The sequence below is a fragment of the Myodes glareolus genome, chromosome X, assembly GCF_982192425.1.
Source record: "Myodes glareolus chromosome X, mMyoGla1.1, whole genome shotgun sequence".
Taxonomy (NCBI): domain Eukaryota; kingdom Metazoa; phylum Chordata; class Mammalia; order Rodentia; family Cricetidae; genus Myodes; species Myodes glareolus.
In genome coordinates, this window is record NC_142053.1 from 82,293,493 (window position 1) to 82,310,235 (window position 16,743).

A 16,743-nucleotide genomic window follows, 5' to 3' on the forward strand; every position below is an offset into this window, starting at 1 on the left:
CCACATAAACATCGTACATATACACAGAATAATAAATAAAACAAAAATAAAGGGTCAGGGATACATCCTGGTGGTAGACCACTTGCCTAGTGTGCATAAGGCCATTGGTTCAATCACCAAATTCACCAAATTAATTAACCAGTAAAGATATTTCAGTAGGTAACACAAGGAGACCCTATCTCAAAAACAAAATGAAACACCATAAAGTCTCGCCAATGACTGCCAAAGCATAAATCTGAACAAGGATGAGACCAATAAACACGCTAATGTGGATGGGGAAAGCTCAGGAGGCTCTAACCCTACACAAAAAGCTACAGGCAACTAAGGAATGCTGAGAGTGGGAGAAACTAAACTGTCTTCCCCAGGGAAGAGCACAGCAACTGCTTGCCCAATCCCAATAGTCGGCCCTGGAAACATGTGTACAAGTAATATCATGCAGATTGAGCAGGTTTATTTAGGAATATACATGTATATACATACACACACATGCATGTAAAAACAATTAATGGAAAAAGACCAGGAATTTGAAAAAGAGCAAGGAGGGGCATATGGGAGGGTGTTGGAAGGAGGAAAGGGAAGGGAGAAATAATTTAAGTATATTATAATGTCAAAAATAAAAGAAATCTTTTTAAAACAAAAAACCAAGAGAGGATAAAAAAGAAAATGACAACGTCTACGGCCATACCACCCTGAACGCGCCCAATCTCGTCTGATCTTGGAAGCTAAGCAGGGTCGGGCCTGGTTAGTACCTGGATGGGAGACCGCCTGGGAATACCGGGTGCTGTAGGCTATTAAAAAAAAAAAATGACAACACCCAAGACTGACCTCTGACCTCCACACACGTGTGCTTGCACATACATTATTACACAGAGAAAGAGAGAAAAACACACAAATAAAAATAAAAATAAATTTGCCTGAATTAACTTATCCAAAGAACTGATTTCTTGCTTGAACAAGGAAGATAAGATTTGTCATTCCCAGCTAGGAGCAGAAGATTCTAGAAGGCTATAATGTCATCGCAAGAGGCTCATGATGACTACAAATCCACTAAACATTGTCTACCTGACTGAACTGAAGAACTCTCTGGGGTGTGAACTGGGATCTCCTTAGCTCTCTTTAGCTCTTCGTCTTGCTGCCCTGCGCTGGTGTGGAGGGAAGTGAGACTGTGCCCAGCCCTGCAAACTACGAGTGAGCGCTGACGCTGTCAGGAGAGACCCAGTCTACTTACCTGTCAGTCTCAAGAACTCAGCGCAACAGTAAGAACTGAAACAAAGTTGGGCCTATTATTATAGAAACAATCCAAAGAAAAGATGAGTCAAAACCTCTGAAAGAGTACAGAGCAGCAAAACCAGTAAGCCCCTTAAGCTGCTTATGCCCAGAAAGATAAGCAACCCATTCCTTGGAAACATGTATGCTAAATGCATTTCTGGCAATCATTTTACTTTCTTATTCCCCTTGGTTTTTAATAAACGAGTGTTTGGAAGCCAACTAAGCTCTGCTGCAGCAACAGAAAATAGTGGAGATGTAGCCTCGTTGTCACAACTGAACTACAATCTAGAAGGGTGAAGAGTCAGTGTGAAGACAGCAGAAGGATCAGTAGTAAAGGACCCTGATGGGAAGGTGACCTTCGGAGACCAGGGTGCTATTGACTAAACTACCCTTTCCTATCTGAACAAACTTCTCCAGAACAAACTGCACTCCAAACTCAAACCTTTAGCAAGAGTTCATTGCCTCACTCCTGCTCTTTGTACCGAGCAGGGTTGGGCATCCTTCCTCTCCACCCCAAGCTTGCCTCCCAACTCCAGAAACCATGGGGCTCATGGGGTCTGTCCTTTAAAGCGCTCCTCTGGGACTAAAAGAATCAGGAATTCTTCTTTATCCCGGACAAATTCCAGCTGAAGAAGACGCCAGAGCAGGGGCTCCCAATGAATTGACTTGGAACTCAGTGTCATGGCAGAGGGCAGAACACTGGTTGAGATGTCAGGGGCCCCTTCTGAATCAAGCATTTCTGTCGCTGACTTTCCCTGTAACTTGGTTGGTGCCACATTCCCAGACAGGCAGACAGAATACGTTCCTGAATCACAAGCAACAGGAATATGAGAGAGAGAGGAGGGGAAGAGAGTCTGGTAAGAAACTTTTCATTTCAACATCCAAGAGACGGTGGAGTCGTTCCGAAAGAAGAATGCCTGGTTTCATGGTTTCTACCCCTTTTATTTAGAATCTCATGTGTGGAGACATTGAAGTTCCCTCAGCACTCAGGGTTACTGTAAGTCTTGATCCGTCTGAGTGACTTTGGACAAGTCCTTTCCCCTTCCTGGGCCTCGGCTGCCATGTGCTATGATGCTCACACGGGTTTAATGACTGAATTTTTGGTTCACATAGTATAGTATAAATAGACTCCACCCAAGCCAGGGAAGGTCAGGCAGGGAGAGATGATGCCATTGTGCCACTCTTCTCCTGAAACCTGATCACCTTCATCAGGGTCAAAGGTGAGCCCAGAAGCCATACCTTACGTCTGCTATTTCTCTACTAGTATGACATCTTGATGCTTTTGCCACGTTAGCTCTCTGTGGGTCTAAAAGGGAGGAGATTAAATTTCTTGTTTCTAAAGGGGAGGAAATTCTAGTGGACATTTTGGTGTTCAGATTTCCAGAGAAGACGTTGTCGACACATGGAAATACCAGGAAGCAGACTAAGAGTCTCATGGTATTTAAGGAGAAAATGGGAAGGGAAGAAAAATTACAGAAAGTGGGAACACCCCCAAACCCCTTCTGTCAACCCACTGTCCCAAGAGGCTCTGAGGATGACAGGCAAGACAGAGACAGAATCAGTTCTGGAGAAGCATCTCTCAAGACTCCCACGATCCCCTAAGCTCCATGGGTCTCCAGAAGTCATGCTCGATCCTTTTAAGCAAGTGCAGGGTAACCCCGGGTGAAGCATCTCACCTAATGGCAAACTGATGTGGTCAAACGGTGTAGTTTTCCTATTTTTTACCCCTTGCAGAATTATAAAACGCTAGGACTATACATTCAAGCAAAAGAAGCCAGCTGTCCTTTATGGTTTGCAGCCAAGGTTGTTGCGATGTTGGAAAATCAAGAGGCAGGGATACAAAATGAAGACTGGGTTTCTGCCATGGATCTCACTGGCTGTCGTCAGGCCAAGATAATGGCAAAGATGCAACAAAACATATTTCTCACAGAAAGTCTATGGGCCAGCGTGAAACGATAGCTCTTCAGTGTTATGAAACATAACTAGAGGGGCCAGCGAGACAGCTCAGCAGGTAAGGGCACTTGCCACTGACCCTGACAACCTAAGTTCAATGCCCAGGACTCACATGGTTCAAGGAGAGAACCAACCACCACACGTTGCCTCTGACTTCCACCTGTGCACTATGGCACATTTTGTGTGTGTGTGTCTGTGTGTGTGTGTGTGTGTGTGTGGTGTGTTTCACATCCACACACACAATAAATAAATAAAATGTAATAAAAATAAAATAAGCATACCTGGAGCTGTATAGTGTTTCGCTAACTTCCTATATCTCAACGGAGATATTATACCCCTAGGCTGGTGTCCTGATTGCTTTTGTAATTATCATCTAAGCACCTACAAACATTAAACAGATCTCAGAGGGAGGAGTAGGAAAGCTTGGGTTGACTCAGCATATGGGAGCAGGCATGGAGCTATTTCCCGCTGGCTAGGACCACAGCAACTTTGAGAAGAACAGAATAAAGGCCACAAGATGCAACAAAATGGGTCCCATCCAAAGTCATATTGGGGGGACTCAGTTTCGAAGCAAGGCCATTCCTGGGGGAAGGAAACTGCCGTAGATCCACGGACAGAGGGACCTAGTGCCGACCTGCGTGGGCCTGTTTTCCTACCACCCTCACTCCCCAGTTACAAGAGTTTCTAGGGCAGTCTCAAAAGGGGCTCAAGTTACCAAAGAATGGCCTTTGGGGGGATTGTTGCCAGGCAACCAAGCCAGCCCAGTCCCACCCCTGTAACCTTGAAGACGGTGGGAGTTTGACCCGAGACAGTGTAAAGAACCATGTGGAATCCTTTAGCATCCACTTTCTCCTCCTCTATCTTCCCTCCTGTCCTGTCCTCCCCCTGCTGCTTCCCAGAGCCCCAGCCCAGCCTGCATGCTGCGGGCCAGTGTGACTTGTCACTATTCAACCCTTTAGTGGCAGCCAAGTTGTCCCAGTAGGGAGGCTACAAGCTGCTGGCCTGTCAGCTGTCACTCACCCTGGCCACAGTTCCAAACCTCCCTCCTTCGCAGATTTCTCTTTCCCACCATGGTTGGGAGAAATCGCTACAGGAAGAATATGAGGGGACTCCAGTTAGACATGCAGCAGTATGTGGGGTAAAGTGCTAACTAACTGGAAGTGCTGGTCCTCAGCAAGATGCCCAGTAAAGATGCGGGGATGCTAGGAGCAAAGGGTACCAGAACAGACAGAAAAGACTGGACCCGACAGTGTCGACTTGTTTGTTTGTGATCTTAATCTAATATCCAGCCTGCTGGACACCTAGTTGAAGCTTATGCCTCAGCAACAAGGGGGTGCCAGATGGTACTCTGATTATGCTCCCCATCTCTCTTTGCCTTTGGCACTTGCCCTCAGCCCATTGTTGAGAAGGCCTATGGCTACAGAAAAGCACGCACGGGGAATCTCAGGAAGCGTCTAGGGCAGGGACATAGAAAAACAGATCTTCTTAGCGACCTACAGAAGGAGGCTGTTTGGTGTGTGCAGCAGTCCTTGGAGTACCTGGGAGTCAAACAACACCTACATTCTCAACGGCAAGTGACCACACTGAAGATAAGAGACAGACACACTCCCAGCTCTCGCAAACTTCCAAGAAGCCAGATCAATGGCAACTTATCTTAAGAACCATTCCTTTCCTTTAACAATACGGCCATGGAGCAAAACTATCTCTTTATAATCCAGTAGATCACTGCAAAGGGCTAGGCACCCAGGTGACTTGGTGAGGCCATCCCAACACCCCAGCCCATGGGAAGGGCTGGCTGACTCAGAGCACAAAAAGTGTTTTGGAAAAGCACACCTTCCTCCCTGGCCTCAACTTACCCTGCTGAAAACTCAGTAGGTGGTTCTCTGCAGGCTGGGCAGGGATTTGGAAAAGTAGTCTCAAAGCTGTCTGATCAAATTTCTTGTAGACTAATCCTGGAAATCAGTGGCACCCCAGGGGAAGAAAAACAACGACCTTCTTACCCTCTTTGTTAACTGAGAAGGAGCCAGACCCCAGACCCAGGGCCTCAGCTTTCCTGGTCCCCCGCCTCACAGAGGCCTCTGGTTCCCTGTCCACATTCCATCGGGCAGTCATCTGGTCTTCCACCTTCCTTTGCTCACAGGGCCCAGTTCAGTTTTCTCTAGCAGTGACCTCTGCCATCTACCTCAAAGGTCAGGGACCTTTATGAAGGAAGAGGGGTGCCAGAACCTCTGACTCCTGTCCTTTTGTAAGGGGTGGAGTCTGTAAGGAAGAAGGGCTGACCTAGACACTTCTCTCCCAAAGCCTCACTCTGAAGTCAGCAAGTAGCCATCTTTTGCCTCCATCTGAAACTTTCTGATCACAGTGCTCCCCCCCCACACACCTTCTAACCTCCCCTAGGTGCCAAATGGCCTGATTACCTGGCATGTCTCTGCTATTATCAGCATTTCTAACATAATCACACACACACACACACACACACACACACACACCTTGTTTTGAGAGAAGTCCCACATTCTAAGGGAATGCTGCCTTTCTTCACAGAGGAAGGAGATCCTCCCTATTCAAAATGTTGAGACCCAAAGTAGCAAAGAGCCAGGGCTCCCGCCGGCCTACAGTCTCACAGGTTCCTAGTGTTCAGTGAGGAAACCGGGACCTAGTGATTCTCGGGCATGGCTGGGTCTTAAAGCGAACACACTTTTAAGAAAACCGATGACAGTTTCTTTAAATGATTCTCTCCAGCAAATCTGGGCAGCGGGACCTTAGACGCTGGGGATCCGCGAAGCCCCGGGCAGTCTCCCCTCCCCCTGCCGGCCACTCCCGGCGCCGCAACTCGGAAAATGCGGGGACAAGCGGGCGGGAAGGGCGCTCAGAAGCTGCTGGGCGCGGGAAGGCCATTCACACTCCAGCACGAAGTCGCACGGGTCTGGTTGCAGAGGCCCCGCCACCCGGGAGGCAGGCAGGCAGCTAGGCGCGCTTTCCGAAGTGGCTGATTACCAGAGACGCCGGCGCGGCCACTCGGTTCCCGACGCCACCAGGACGCTCTGGTCCGTCCCGCCCAGGACCCTGTGAATCCCCTCCCTCTCCAAGTGATGCAGAGGCGGCGGCAGCCCCCCGGCCGGAACCCTGGGAGTAGAGGGCCACTCGGGACGGCGCGAACGGGATCCCGGAAAACTCGGACGACGGGAGGGCATCCGGGAGGCCGTGTCCCTCGATCTCCGAGGGACATCCCCAGAGGCGGGTGGGAGAAGGTAGCGAGTAGCGGGCACCTCGAGCCATTTACCTAGCAATTCTTCGTCGTCCTCCGGGCCGAGCAGGCGACAGGGAAGACGGCGGCGGAGACGCACGGTGCGCCGGTACAGGCTGTCGGTGCGGCGCCCCAGGGCCAGCAGGTGCCCCTCGAGGTCCTCGAGCAGAGCCAGCGAGTGGCCGCAGAGGTCGGCGAGCTGGCGGAGCAGGCTGAGCGCGGCCAGGTGGCTCACGTCGCAGAGCTCGGTCAATGGCTGGGGCGGGTTGCGCGGGCATAGACGCTGGGGCACCACCGTGCGCCGGTAGAACGGCATCCCGGGCGCTGGCGAGGGGACCTATGCGGCCCGCTAGCCTTGTAGCGCCACCGGCCCCCGAGAGGCGGCCGCGGTCTGAGTGGAGCAGGGCCCTAGACGCGGACCGGCGAGCAGCGCGGGTGGCTGGGCGGGCAGGAGGCTTCACAGCCTGCAGCGCCGGCTCCCCGCGGGCTGCACACTCGCAAGAGCCACCAGTTCTTCTGACTCGTCTCTGCTGGGCTCCTCCTCCTTGCTTTTCTCCTCCTCCTCCCTCGCTCGCTCTGCTACTTCGGGATTCCCCCCCACCCTTTTTTTTCTTTTGCGGTCAGAAATTCGCAGATTAACGCTTGATCTGGGAGAAAAGAAAAAAGGAAGTAGGAGTAGAAAGAAGGAGCTGAGAGTTAAAGAAGGAAGGTCTGCGTGAATCTGTGTTGTGGAGGTTGTGATGTCCGGTGCACGAAATGTGCCCGCGTCCTCCTGAGGAGTTTCAGACCCAGTTCTGATGCTTAAGGTTGTTTTCTGCTTTGTTTCTTAACTTAAACTTTCCTCTTTGTAAAACTAAAACTGCAAACACACCGGTGTCCACACCAGAGTCACAGCAGAGACATGCAGAATAGTCTGGCACCGTGCAACTAGTTTTCCTTCTAATGTATACTCGGTGCCACGCACCAACCCACACCGGGCTATGAGTACAGCCAGCTGGCAACCAGAACCTTGGAAATTTAGAGGAAAGAACCAAGTACCTTATTTGACTGTTCAGGAGGGAAGTGTCTCTGAGGAGCAGTACTGTCTCCGCCTGCTTGTAAAGGAATGGACGAATAATAATAACATTTCGTGGAATCATCTATTCTATTGGGATTGAGGGACTATTATGCTAATAGGGAGCCCAGAGCTGTTTCCTTTGAGGAGAAGGCCTGGCAACTGGGATGGATTTCATACTTGGCCACAATGAGCTCCTGCAGTATCCCAGAAGAGGGACTTCAGGAGCTGAGCTGTGTTTTCAGTGCAGACAGTCCCCCACCCCGATTTCTTTCAATTGTAGAAGGCAAAGCATACTCAGAAAACTAGTGTGTCTTTAGTGTGCTGTGTGTCTGCGTGCATTTGGGAAGTTTCCACTCAGAACTTCTCCCACTGAGCTTGCTTCCGATTCTCCACTAATCTACTCTGATTTTGGATGTACCTTTCTTTCTACTTCTCTCACTTTCCATCCTATAAATGCCCTGTTAAGTATAAACCCGCCGAACCTATGAGCAAAATATTCTCAACAAAATACTTGCGTCTGCACTAATACGATGTGGACTGTTTCCAGTCTTTGCTTCAGAAAATTAATTGTTCCTTAGACAGTTCAAGGAAGCTCTACAGGTGCTGGCAAGATGGCTCAGTGGTTTAGAGCACTGGCTGCTCTTCCAGAGGATGCAGGTTCAATTCCCAGCACCTACATGGTAGCTCACAACTGTTTGTAACTCCAGTTCCAGGGGATTCGTCCGAAGTGTTCTTCTCACCTCTGCAGTCACCAGGCACACACATGGCGCACACGCTTATACACATAAAACAATAAAATAAATCTCTGGAAGTGGTATATTGAAATTCTGTTTGTGTTTTTAAATGTTTTGCTACACAAAATGCGTAGTATGTGACATGATGGCTAAGGTCACTGGCTCTATGTATTAAATCTGCAATGCACATATCAAAACATAATACTGCGCCCTCTACATATGTAACTAATTATTATTTGTCAACTGAAAATGCAAAATAAATAAAGTGCAGCGATCCAGTTGCCCTTGTCGATACTTATTTCTTAAACATAGTTACTAGAAAAGTTGAGTTATAATTAAAGTAAGAATCAACAAATGGACAAAAGATAACCCCTTGTTTGAACTGTGAAGTCCGGTTATAGACTAAGAATCCAAAGTTCTTTACTTGGTGAACTCCAACCTCAGCCAAGAGAGTGACTGGCAGGAAGTAGGGGACTTGGCTTTACTCAGCAGAGATGCTTTTCCCTGACCTATGAACTGTTGAGACTGATCTCTGCTCCAGAGGAGAAGGAATGAGGTAGGAGCAGATTGAAGGAGACTGTCTGGGCTGAGCTTTGCAGCTTGAGTGCAGCAGGCCGGGGCAGGGCCTGGTGGCTGAGCCGCCAGCACCCACACCCCCTACTCTGATTCCTGAAGCCCAGTCTTTCAGAGCTCCAGAACCAGAAGCTCAGTTTTGGCCCCGAGCCCTTCCCCCCAGCCTAGTCAGTGCTCACTCACTCCAGCCTCTTGAATGAGAGAGTCCTGGCTTTCATCAAGGAAACATCAAGGACTTGCAAAGGAGCCACCTCAGAGCAGAGCCCCTCCTCCCTACCCAGGACTATGGCGGCCGGTCTGCGGCGGGTCTGCAAGCAGATGGGAGAAGGTTAGGCAGGGGCTTGAAGTTTTCACCTTCCTTCTTAGCCTGTCTCTTCCTCTACCTCTAGAGAGGGACTGCTTTGCGGTTCAAGAAGAGAAACTGGATAGAGGCAGCCTCTGGGGAAGCAGAGTCCCGCTGGTTTGTGGAGGGACAACTGGGGTTCTAAAAGTGCTTCCAAGTTCACCAGGCAAGAAAGCAGTCAGGTGAAGGGTCTCTCTCCATCGCCCTCTAGCACAGCATCTGGAACAGTGTACAGACGGTAATATGATCATCTCTGTTTGTTTATGATAATAGTAATAGTATTGCTTGTAATACTATCATCTCCCTCCCTCCAACAGCTCCCTGAAGGCAGGAGCCACATCCATCTAGTTATTTGCTGCGGTATGTCCAATGCCAAGCCCAGTGACTAGCATGCATTAGGTACTCAGGAAGTGTCTGTTAAATGAATGAATAAATGAAGCTAGATTGTAGGCAGAACCAGATATGAAAAGCTTTACTAAAGAATTTAACTTGACTAAAGGGGCAATGGAGGGTCACTGTAGTTTCTGAAACAGAACATTGCCTGGCACAGGAAGGAGGCACTTAAGAATCTCATCTAGAATCAATGTGGAAGTCAAGGCTGCTGCAACCACCTGTACCTCCCCGCCCCCCCCGCCCGCCCCGGGCTGAATTACCAATCAGCACTCTGTGAATCAAAGAGTTGCTTTGATAGAAACCCCTATCAACTTTGGCACTGACCCATGCAGGAGCCAAAAGAGGCAAGGAAGCCGTGGAGGCAGAGTAAGGAGAGGCCCTTAACACCAGTATGGGACCACACCTCCAAGTGCTTGGTGCTTCCCACTCAGTGCCAACACTGAGGCTCCAAGGCTTGTAGCAGTTGTTCCCACAATTGTGCTAGGAGAGACAATCTGGGCCTAAAATGGGCCCACCTGTGGAATTGGCCATGGCCCTGACTAAAGCAGAGATGGAAAGAGAGTGGCCAGCGAGGCAGGAGGGGTTTGGGGAAAGGGACCACTCCCTCTACCTTCCCGCCACTGTCCATCCTGTTTCTCAGCTTCCTGTAAAGAACCTAGGGTTTTAATTTAAACAATGAATTTGAAAGAATGAACAACTAATATAAAATATGCCCCTTCCTCCTTTTTTTTTTTTTTATTTTCGAGACGGGGTTTCTCTGTAGCTTTTGGTGCCTGTCCTGGAACTAGCTCTTGTAGACCAGACTGGCCTCGAACTCACAGAGATCCGCCTGCCTCTACCTCCCAAGTGCTGGGATTAAAGGTGTGCGCCACCACCGCCCAGCCCCCTTCTCCTTCAAGCTGGCAGTTTTCACAGCTGCAAAGTAAAAAGAAAAAAAATGTATTTGTTTTATCCAATAGGTTCTGTTGTTGTTTTCTACTTTTGTGAGGCAGAAATCAAACCGGCCTACTAGGCAGACACTCTACCCCTGAGCTATATCCTGGGCCTGCTTTATCTAAGTTTTGAGACTGCACATTCCACTCACATGCCCTTGCTATGACTTCAGGAAAGATACTTTCATTCTGAATGAAAAAAAGTATGCAGCCAGCAGGTCATAAAAGTCTGCTTGTCAATCCAAACTCGAACATTCTGTTGTTCCGGCTTCTAAGTGTCTGAACAGAGAGAATTAATAAGAATTGGCAAACACTACACGGATTCCTTTCTCTTAATTCCATTTAGTCTTTTTTATATTAATGCTTGGCTCTACAGTACAACACCAGCATGCCTTCTCCTCTAGTTACTCAAAGAAAGAGAGGTGGCAGGTTTTCAACCAAAAAAGTACCTATAATTCAGTTGAAAACATAGCCGATGTCCGTGCTAATCAGCACACAGCAGTGCAGGGTGGAAGCGCCGAGGGGGTCAGGGCTACAAGGCCTGAGAGGGAAAAGTATGTTCCTGACCTGGAGGCAACAGGAGTGCAGGCCCAGAGCTGGGCCTCCAGGGGTGGACTGGAAACTTACTCAGCCATCAATCACCTCCTAGGGCAATAGACGGGAGAGCCAAAGACGGCTCAAGGTCCTAAAATAAATTCCTTTCAGTTCAAACTCGACGCTTCACACACACAGGGCAAACCCTTCAAGAATTCCATGAGGAAATAAACCTCTATTTCAAAAATAAACTCTGATGTTACTTGAACTTTGGCCTTGACTCTGAGCCCCAGCCGAAACTGCTAGAAAAGATTTGTGGTATTTTGCAAGAAACAATGGGAGATTTCAGCATGTGGATAGATTTTTCCATCCCTCATACTCACGTCCTGTGTGGAGCCTCCCTCACTCCCAACCTTCTGCTTCTACCTAACCAGCACGTTACACTACCACCGTCCCCTACACCCTGATTGTCAGGTTGATGCTACAGGTCGGGTCATTCTAATGCTGCAGGCGGCAGGTAGTTTCATTTTAAGATGCATTCTTTACTCAGGAAGATACGCTTTCCCTAGCCGACGTCTGACTTAACCAGCTCTCCTCTGCCACCTCTGCCTCTCTCCAAAACCCTAAGGCAGTGAAAGTCTTTAATCTCTCCGAGATGGGTCTTCATTGTGTCTGATACAAGGCTGGATTTGGATAATAACCATGTCCTATTCTACAGCATTAAGTTGGAGGTTGTCTTGCTCCGTTTAGGTTGTGGTAACAAAATACCGTAAGCTGGGTGGTTTATAAACAACAGAGATTTATTTCTCACAGTCCCAGAGGCTGAGAAGCACAAGGTGAAGGCGCTGGCAGATTCAGCATCTGGTAAAGGCCTGTTTTCTGGCCTATTTCCATGTGTCCTTACATGGTGGAAAGAGGCAAGGCAGCTAGCTGCAGGACATTTTAACCAGGGCACTAATTCCACTCATGAAAGAAGTATCCTCATGAAATGGTCACCCCGTGTCTTAGGGTTTTTATTGCTGTGAAGAGACATCATGACCATGACAACTTCTATAAGGAAAACTTTTAATTGGGATGGCTTGCTTATAGTTTCACAGGCTCCGTCCATTATCATCAAGGAAGGGAGCATGGTAGCGTGATGCAGGCCTGGTGCTGGCTACATCTTGATCAGAAAGCAACAGAAAGAACTGTGACACTGAGCAGTATCTGGAGCAGAGGAAACCTCAAAGCCCACCCCACAGTGAACTCTTCCCCCAACAAGGCCATACCTACCCCCAACAAAGCCACACCTCTAAATAGTGCTATTTCCTATGAGATGATGAGGACCAAGTACATCTAAATTACCACACCCCCAAAGGCGTCACTGAGTTCCATCTCTTCAGGGATTGGGTTTCAGCTCATGATTTGGTGGCACATGTAGGAGGAGAGAGTAAACCTTAGAGTAGTTGTCATACAGGACTTTGTGAATAAAGAAAAATACCGGACCTAAATAGCTTTATCAAGCACCCGAGTGTAATTGGACATTTCTCTCCTGCTCACCTGTTCCCAAATCTGCAGAAGCTGATTCCCAAATAATTGACTCAGAGGCTTATATGAATTATAAGTGTTCAGGAAATAGCTCAGGCTTATTACTAACTAGCTCTTACATTTTAAATTAGTCCATTTCTATTCATCTGTGTATTGCCACATGGCCTGTGGCTTACTGGTGGTGCTCTGGCATGTCTTTCCTTGGACAGCTGGATGACATCTCCCTGACTTTGCCTTTGTTCTCCCTGTATCTCTTCTTGGATTTCCTGCCTGGCTCTATTCTGCTTGGCTATTAGCCAAATCAGCTTCTTTATTAACCAATGGTAGTGAAACATATTCAGAGCATACGGACAGACATCCCACATCATCCAAGTGTGATTAGGTGTATGGTCATCCTTCCTCTCTGCTATAGGAGCTAGGTAGCACAGCACTGTAGCAACAGCCAAGCACAGGCTTTGAGGGTGCACAGACCAAGTGCCAAGCTCCCCTACTGTGTCCTAGACAGGTCACTTAAACTCTCAGTGCCTCCTTTTCCTTGCTCATGAGTAGCATTAATGTGAACTAGTGTGCATTAGGATAGCTCTACTGACTGTCCACAGGTGTCTATTGTAGCTGGTAGGATTGTGCCACGGGTTACATTTTACCTGTAGTTCCTGTAAAGTAAGGGATGTACTGACAGGCTCGTTCTGAGGCTTACATGAGATAATGACCAGAAAGAGCTTAACGCTGTGCTCAGCACATGGGAAGTATCAGCTCCTGTTATTAGTGATCAGGATGCTGAGTCTGCCGCAGTCTTTGCCTGAAAGCTTCTGTAGTCACAAAGGATTTCTTCTAATCAGGAATCATAGAAATCTCTTCTCTTACCAAATCACCTTATAGGTGTCTCAGCCCATTTGCCCCTCAAGATTCACAAACTCCTTTACCTTTCTACTTCCTTCTTATGAGAATACAAGCTTTCCAGATTCTTTATTAAGCTTTTCTCCAACAATACAGCAAAAAGTGGATTTTCTAGGTTAAACTGGATTACAAACTCGTGGTAATAACTAGTGCTTCTGTATGCCCGGGCTGCTCCACTTTTTAACCATCTCGGCTGTGCCCTAAATAAATAAGGCTCTGCTATGGCTTACTTTCCAATCTTGAATTGTCACCACAGGCATACACATGGACATTTGCCCAAGTTCTTAGGAAGTCCAGTTTCTGGAGTTACCTAGAGAGCGCTATCCAAATTCCCATAGATGAATTCCATGTTTACACTAAATATGGCTGTCTCACTACATAATAAGCATAGTAAAAAGCACCTTCTAGACCTATAAAAATAGCTTAGTCAGGAGCCCTACTGCACCCAAGGCTGCCCCTGATAATCAAAACCCAGTGACATCACTGACTTATGATAACCAGTCACAGTCCTAGAACCCCCCACGATGCCCACCAGACAGTTTATAAGCAGAGACCAAGAGCAATGCTCTGTTCTGCACATCTGGAGAGATGCCACCTTGATCTGCTCTGCAGCTGGAGAGTCTCCCCCAGAATCCTGACCCTCTAGAGACTTCTGCTAGAGACTGGACGTGACCTTCAGCTAAGATACATCGTACAGGTGAGCAGCCTTGGGGTGATAGGCTTAGACCCATTGTTAGGAACTTAGAGTATGAACCTAGTGTGATGACCCTCAGCATAATAAGTATAACTTTTGTTATACTAACTATGTGTATCTACCTTCTTGCTAATGCTACACTCCTACTACAAACTGCGAAGTCCTACATGCCAGACGAGAAAGTATTATCCATGACCAAAAACAAGCTGAAGCATGTCCTAAGCCAAAAGGACATAGATCCATTTTTTTCAGCTAGTATCAAAGCACATGAACTGAACATTTTCCTTGTGCCTGATGATTTGGATAAGGAAACCATAGCATAAAAAGTTTAATAACCATGTCCAGAGGTTGTAGAAATGGCTTAGTCGTTAAGAACACTTACTGTTCTTCTGGAGGACCTCTGGTGATATTTTGTTTGTGCTCTAACAAAGTTTGCCTGAAGATCAGAGGGCAGAGCTAGCCCCGAGTTAACCATAGAGGTCTGGAGGGCTGTACAGACAGAAAGCGATATGGCTGGGTGGAGAGAGGACTATAAAGTAGAAGGAGAGAGGAACTCAGCCCTTTTTTTCAGCTTAGGAGTTAGCAAGGTAAGAGTTGACTGTGGCTTTCTTTTTTCTCTCTGATCTTTCAGCATTTACCCCAATATCAGGCTCCAGGTTTTTATTATTAACACTAATTAGAACTCGTGCAACAGGGACCCAGGTTAAATTCCCAGCACCCACATCATGTCTTATAACTATCTATAACTTCAGTTCCCGGATATCTAATGCCCTCTTCTGATTTTCGTGGGCACCAGACACAAATGAAGTATACATGCATACTTACAGGTAAGACGCCCATGCACATAAAATGTGATAATTATTATTATAAAAATAAAAATGTAAACAGGTCTATAAAACACTATCAAAATTGACTGGAAAGTGGTGGTGCACACCTTTAATTCCAGCACTTGGGAGGCAGAGGCAGGTGAATCTCTGAGTTAGAGGCCATCCTGGTCTACAGAGAAAGTTTCAGGACAGTTAGAACTACAGAGAGAATCCTGTGTCAAAAAACCAAAAACAAACAAACAAACAAATAAAAACACTAGTAAAATTAGTCCTGGAAAATAAACATTTAAAAAACTAGCCCAGACTTTGTATGCTAGCATGCCTTGGCTGCATCAGTTAAAAAAAAATCCAAGTCATTTACACATTGGCATTTATTATCTCATAAAACAAGAAATCAAGATACATAGCAGGTACTAAGTTGGTTAGGTGGGATGCTTAACATCACCCAAGTGGCAGGTTTTCTCCATCTCTCTGTTTCCCCATCTTCGATGTGTTGGTTCTATCTTCCCAGGCTATGTGACATTTAAGACTTGGAAAAGCATGCTTCTTTATTTAAATCCAGGGATGGGGGTGTAGCTCAGTGGCAAAGTGCTGGCCTAACACGCACGAATCCCTGAGTTCCACCACCAGCACTGTAAGAGGTAAAATCTCGACGGAGGGAATAAGCAAAGTACCCCTGAATGATGAAATTAAACATTTCTCTCTGCTTTTATTACCATTTCCGCACTATTATTTGCTACCAGGGGAATGGAGGCAGAGTCTTGACTCATTTGCCACATTCTGTATTCCAGGCTAGTTAGTCAACAAGCCTCTGGAGCATGCTTCTGTTTCTGCCTCTGATCTCAGTGAGGGGTGCTGAGACACCTGCCACCATATTTGGATTTTACATGGATTCTGGGGATCTGGACTCAGGTTGTATATATATAGTAATGTACGTGTAATGAGAAAAAAAAATTTAAAAAGTGAAAGCCCTGATGTGACATTGAGACAAGGAACCTCCAAAGATGCCTTTGAGTTCATTTTCTGTTGGCCGTCTTGTAGGGGAATGTGTTACAGTTGTAGAGTTGCAGAGTCAAGGTGCTCATTGATTGGTTGGTTTCCTGCCCTGTGATTGGTTGGTTCAATTGGTCAGGGCAGAGATGGCTCTCACTTCATGCCCAAACTGTGTTTGTTTCACTCATCGTTTTTAGCTTTTTGACTCTAATCTTAGGACCAGGGCATATTCTGAGTTCGGGGATAAAGATGTTTCTTTCCTGGCTCAGGTCTCAAAAACAGGGTGTGTTTCTTTCACTGGCTCTGCATTCAGAGTCAGGGTGCTCAGTGATTGGTCGGTTTCCTGCTCCAGTTGTCCCTTTACCCTACACATCTATTGCTGGGCATGCAGCCTACCCTTAAGAGTACTTAGTTTACCCAGTGAGGCTCCCTTGGAGAAAAGTAAACTTTCTTCTACACGTGGCTATTATCAACTGGGTTAGGGATGGAAGCATGAGTCCTCTTCTCCTTTCAGCTGTAGGAACCCACCTGGTGGAGACCCATGCAGGCCCTGTGCATGCTGCCTCAGTCTCTGTTGAGTTTATATGAGTGTCTATCCATCAGCACAACACAGCTGATGTAGAGGACCTTGCTTTCTTGGTGTCCTCCATTCCTTCTGGCTCTACATTCTTTCTGTGTTCACTTTTGCAGTGTTCCCTGAGCCCTGAAGGGAGGGATTTGATGGAGACATCCCACTTAGGATTGAGTGTTCTCACACTCTCTGCATGTCTGCA

General features: G+C 47.2%; 1 protein-coding gene and 1 non-coding gene across 2 annotated transcripts in view; one reads left to right on the plus strand and one right to left on the minus strand.

The window, feature by feature from the left end:
- Nhsl2 (NHS like 2) overlaps positions 1 to 6,897 on the minus strand; it is a 256,229-nt gene extending 249,332 nt beyond the window's left edge. The window contains exon 1 of the mRNA XM_085685137.2: positions 6,503 to 6,897. Within this exon, the coding sequence (XP_085541263.1) occupies positions 6,503 to 6,782 (280 nt within the window). The 5' untranslated portion in view covers positions 6,783 to 6,897. The remainder of the gene's footprint in view (positions 1 to 6,502) is intronic.
- Positions 672 to 790, plus strand: LOC125389509 (5S ribosomal RNA). Its single transcript, XR_007228463.1, has one exon. It is a non-coding gene; the product is annotated as a 5S ribosomal RNA (ribosomal RNA).
- Positions 6,898 to 16,743: the final 9,846 nt, after the last annotated feature.